General features: G+C 40.3%; 1 protein-coding gene across 1 annotated transcript in view; it reads left to right on the forward strand.

The window, feature by feature from the left end:
• Positions 1-5,579, forward strand: part of CPB2 (carboxypeptidase B2 (plasma)) — an 82,127-nt gene that overhangs the window by 28,378 nt on the left and 48,170 nt on the right. The window contains exon 4 of the mRNA XM_006884606.1: positions 1,460-1,568. Within this exon, the coding sequence (XP_006884668.1) occupies positions 1,460-1,568 (109 nt within the window). The remainder of the gene's footprint in view (positions 1-1,459; positions 1,569-5,579) is intronic.

Raw genomic sequence — 5,579 nt, forward strand, 5'->3', positions numbered from 1 at the left:
GGGAGGGTGGAGGGACAGCGCAGGAGGGGAAGACCCTCTATGAGATGGATTGATTCAGTGACTGGGGTAATCGGGATGGGTGTGTTGGAGGAAGTGAGATTGGCACAGGATAGAGCAACTCGACGGCACATAACAACAACAACATGTGGCAGAATGTTTTAGGGTGGTTAAATTGTTTACCTAGTTAGTAGTGACAGCATTTCTCAAGAGAAATTCAATTAGGTCTTTTCCCTCTGTATCTCTTTTCTAGTACTTCTGTTTCTCTGTTGTTGTCATTGTTGTTGTGTTGTGTGCCATCAAGCTGGATTTTCAGAAGCAATTAATCACATGGGAGGAGATTTCCCATTCTTCTCCCACAGAGAAGTTGGTGGATTCAAACTGCTTGTCTTCAGGATTTCTGTGCAGATTCTTGCCAGTAGGTCACCAGTGCTCCCTCAAGGGAGCATTGTGTTATTGTTGTTATGTGCCGTCGAGTCGCTTGCAACTCATAGCAACCCTATGCACAACAGCCCTAAACCCTGCTCTGTCCTATACCAATCTCACTGTCTCCAACACACCCAACCCGATTACCCCAGTCACCAAATCAATCCACCTCCTAGAGGGTCTTCCCCTCCTGCACCTGCCTTCCACCCTCCCAAGCATGATTTTCTTCTCCAAGCACCAGTCTCTCCTTACAACATCAGATGAAGTAAGTCAGACGAAGCCTCAGAATCTTTGCCTCTGAGGAGCAGCCTGGCTTAACCTTCTCAAGGATGAATCTGTTTATTTTCTTAGCAGTCCATGATACCCTCAACACTCTTGTCCAACACCAAAGCTCAAAGGCATCAATTCGCTTTCTATCCTCCCTCATCATTGTCCAACTCTCTGATACATAACAAGTGTTTGCAAAGACCATGGCCTTTAGAAAACCATTACCATAAAATGCAAAGATAGTGCTTATAAACACAATCCATTTTGAAGAGGTAGCAGTGATGGGAAGGGAGAGAACCTACTGGAAAATGTTATAGATCCATGATGGGTTAATCTTTGGCTATACAGAACACCTAATACAGGTCACAGTGAAAGGCAAAAAAACTGCTCTTCCTGCTTCTTTTTCGTTCTTAACTGAAAACAGAACAACATGCTATTACTTTGTAGTGGAGAAAGGTGTCCATTAACCTGTTCATTGTAAAGACACTGAAGGATCTCACTGGAGAAATAACAGTGGAGAAAAAGGAGTTAGTGGGGGCCTCGAGCCAATAGGAGCTCCCGTCCCTCTGATGCCCCTGACGGATCTACTGAGAGGACTCCAACTTTGAGCCTATAGCGATGTTATTTGTTTTGTTTGTACCTTGACAGATTTTTGCTTCTTAGTTTTCCTGGTTAATTTTCCCCATGTGTGTGTCAGCACTAGATTATGGGGGAAGGTCAGAGCAGAGCCTAGGTTGGAAATCAGCTCACTCTCTGTTTCATCCTCTAGTGTCTTAATGGATGATGTTGAAGACCTCATTCTCCAGCAGACTTCAAATGACACTGTCAGCCCCCGGGCCTCCTCCTCTTACTACCAACAGTATCACTCACTCAGTGAGGTAAGTCAAAATGCTGATCTCCATAATTGCCAGGACTTTTAACCAATATTGTCTTTTCACCCACAGGGAATTATTAAAGAACCAGAAGTGGTGGAGGGGGGTGTTAAAAAGTTTCCTATGCATTTAGGGTGGTAAACACATTATTTGGTAGATGTTCCCCCTGGAAAGACTACTACACTTGATTGTCAGTCTCCAAGGAAGCTCTTTTACCAAAAAGAAGAGAATATAACCGCTAGGAGTCACACTGAATGTTAAGGAAGAGGAATAAAGACTGGGGCCTTTTAACTTAAACATGCACAAAATATTAACAGTTCAGTTAATCATGTCTATTCGAATCTGTGGGATTATTTGTTTTTAACTCTCATTAGATAATTGTCAGATTAACTAATGGAGTTGCAGAAATTTATTTGCTTACAATTAATAAACTATGAATTAATGTTATTCTACCTATGAGGAATCTATCTGAAATGAAAATAATACCTGTATTTTAATTTTTAAGAATCTTAATTCCCCTCAGGACTTCTAGATTCCAGTTTAATAGGTCTCAAGCAGCCTCCATATAAAACACTGAAAAGAATTTCCTCCATTATTTGAAAACCCTTTAGTTTATAAGAGTCAATCCCTGAAGAACATTCTTTTCTATATAGAATTGTTGTTGTTGATTACCTTCAAGTTGAGCACAACTCATAGAGATCCTATGAACAAAAGGCCTGAAGACCCTCTACAACTATCGACACTTATCAAAGTTCATAGGATTTATGGAAGCATGTTATTTAGGAAGTGGATGCTACTCCTGCTTCCAAACATGTTATAGTATGTTATTGTTTTTATATGCCATTGAGTCATTTGCTATGTACAGCAGCTCTGAACCCTTCCCTGTCCTGAGCCAGTCTCACTGACTCTGACACACCCAGCCCCATCACCCCAGTCATTGAATCAATCCATCTCATCCAGGGTCTCCCTCTCCTGCACTGTCCCTCTACCCTTCTGAACATGATGTCTTACTCCCAGGACCAATCTCTCCTGGCCACATGCCCAAAGTAAGTGAGGTGGAACTTCAAAATCCTAGCCTCCAAGGAGAGACTTGATTTCACCCTCTCTAAGAAAGATCCTTATAGGATATTTAAGATATTAAAAACCGCTGATACTTTTATCACCTCATATGAGAATGCCCAAGGTAAGTAATTTGTGTCACCTCTGACGAACTGCCTAGACATTGATGCCATCCCATGCTTTTAAGATATCTAGATTTGGCGCAGATGACACAACCTGGCTTGCTGAAAGTGAGGAGAATTTGAAACACTTGTTTCAGAAGATAAAAAACTTTAACCATCAATACGGATTACATCTCAATAGCAAGAAAACAAAGGTCCTCATCACCGGGCCAATAGGCAACATCATGATTGACGGAGAAATGACTGATAGGGTCGATGATTCCATCTTACTTTGATCAAAATCAATACCCTTGGCACAATAATCACCACCCTTGGCACCAGCAGCCAGGAGATCAGGAGAGGCATTGTCTTGAGCAAATCTGCTTTCAGGGATCTCGCCAAAAACTGAATGGCAATGATGTCAGTTTGAAGGCTAAGGTGTGTCTAATTCAGGCCATGGCCTTTTCATTTGCTTACTATGAATCTGAGTGCTGGACAATAAATGATGATGACAGAAGAGTTGATACCTTTGAACTTTGGTGTTAGATAAGAGTACTGAATATCCCATGGACTGCCAAAAGAATAAACTGATATATCTTGGAAAAAAATGCAGCCAGCATGTTCCTTTGAAACAAGGATGATAAAGTGCTGTCTCTCATATTTTAAGCATGTTGACAAGAGAACAGGGGGAAATAAACAAATGACTATAAAATGCTCCTTGTGAACAAATAGTAAATTATAGAATTGTGAGATCAATCAAGTGTACAAAGTTGCCTATGACACAGTCTCATCAGATACAGAAAGAACATCTAGTGCTATTAGGTGCCATTGTTCGATGATGACTCAAAGTGACCCAATGAACAACAGATCTGAATCCTATCCTGTGCCATCTTCACCATTGGATGTACTTGGGCCCCTTGTTACAGTTACTCTGTTAATCCATCTTGTTGAGAGTCTTCTTCCTTTTCTTTGACTCTCCACCTTTCCCAGGATGATGTCTTTTTCCAAGGACTGGCCCCTCTTGGCAAATATGCCCTAAGTGTGTGAGACAAAGTTTCACCATTCTTGCCTCTACGGAGCACCCTGGTTACATTTCCTCCAAGACAGACTTCTTCTTTCTTTTGGAAGTCCATGGAGTACTCACTACTCATTTCCAACACTACAGTGCAAAGGCATCAGTTCTGCCATCTGAATTCACTGTTCAACTTTCACATGCATGAAAGTGATTGAAAAGATCTTAGCTTAGATCAGGGGCACCTTTGTCCTTAAATGACATGATTGCTCTTTAGCATTTTAAAGTGTTCTTGCACAGCATCTGATGAACCATTAAAGGTACAACATATCGAATCAAATACAAAAAAATAAAATGAAGCAATTCAATCTGACTCTGTCAATAGAACTGTTTTCAGTGATTTTTTTTAAAAGAAATACATCATCAGATCTTTCTCCTTGACTCTTCTGGGTAGACTAATCTCCAACCATTTGTTTAGTAGCCAACCACATTAACTCTGCACCATCCAAGATTCCCAAAGAGAGTAATTATTTCAGATGTACTATTGCCTCAGTAAAAACAAAGACCCAAGGAGGACATTTCTGATGGTTGAATTTCATATACCAAAGACACTGGCTAAGAGGGTAGGTATTTGATAGTAGGTGGACCTACCAGACACCTTTTCATTTCCTAGCCTGTGGATGACCACTGAGACGCAGAATTCTCCTGGGTACAATATTCCAAGAGAATCCAAAGGTCAATAGCTCTTCAGTTTTCATCATGCAAGACTGTTATTTGAAGAGCCTTTATAAAAGTTCTCAGGAACAGGGCCAAGAGTTGGTCTTCTCCATTTCAAAGGCTGTGTGAGTTTAAGTTTGGCCTCTGAGAAAGTGGCCCACAGTTAAGTATGATTAAATTAAAACCAAGTTAAGTATTAAAAGACATATTACACTGGGGAAAAATTTACTGTCAGGACCTCTCCAAAATGCTAAAGAACAATGCTATCAATAAGACTGCTATCAATACACCTGATTCAAGGTCTTTTCAAGTGCTTCCTAAGCGTATGAAAGTTGGGTAATGCTTAATGACAAAGTAAGAATTAGTGCCTTGAGACTGTGGTGTTGGAGAGTACGGAGCATTCCAGACTTCCAAAAGAACAGTCTTTCTTAGAAAAGATGTAACCAGGGTGTTCCTTAGAGGCAAAGATGGTGAAACTTAGTCTTATATACTTTGGGTATGTTGTAAGGAGGGGCCAGGCCTTGAAATAAGACATCATTCTGAGAAAGGTGGGGTCTCAGAAAAAGAGAGGAAGACCCTTAGCTAGATGGATTGACAAAGTGACCAACAACAGGCTCAAGCGTGCTAGAGATGATGAGGATGGCACAGGACAGGGCAAGGTTCAGATCAGCTGTTCATACTGTCGCTGTGAATCTTAGGTCTCCGTGACACATAACAACAAAAACAAAGCAAAATCCAGAAATGCCTGCCGAAATGATACTTCAGTGACTGCTTTGAAGTGGATAGAGGCCTTGAACCAGTCACAGCCTGCTTTATTATTATTTTTTTCCACTATAAAAACTCAACTTCATTGGTTCTCCACCCAATCTATTGGGTTTGAATCAAATTACTTCTCTTGCTAGAAAATAACTTTTTTCTTTTTTCCAAATTGTCCTTACCTTTGGCCCCATTTATCCCATTGTGATAACAGAACTCTTTAGTGGAAAGTAGTAGTTCATCTTCTACAAAGACAATGCTCTAAATTAATCTTGAAATTTGAATATTGAAAATGGCAATAATAATGAGAAATAAGTGTTCCATGTAAAAGAGACTAATGAATACTAGAGAAAATTTTTTAATTTTATTATT

This window comes from Elephantulus edwardii, unplaced genomic scaffold (genome assembly GCF_000299155.1).
Source record: "Elephantulus edwardii isolate Elephantulus edwardi_28Jun2011 unplaced genomic scaffold, EleEdw1.0 scaffold00036, whole genome shotgun sequence".
NCBI lineage: Eukaryota > Metazoa > Chordata > Mammalia > Macroscelidea > Macroscelididae > Elephantulus > Elephantulus edwardii.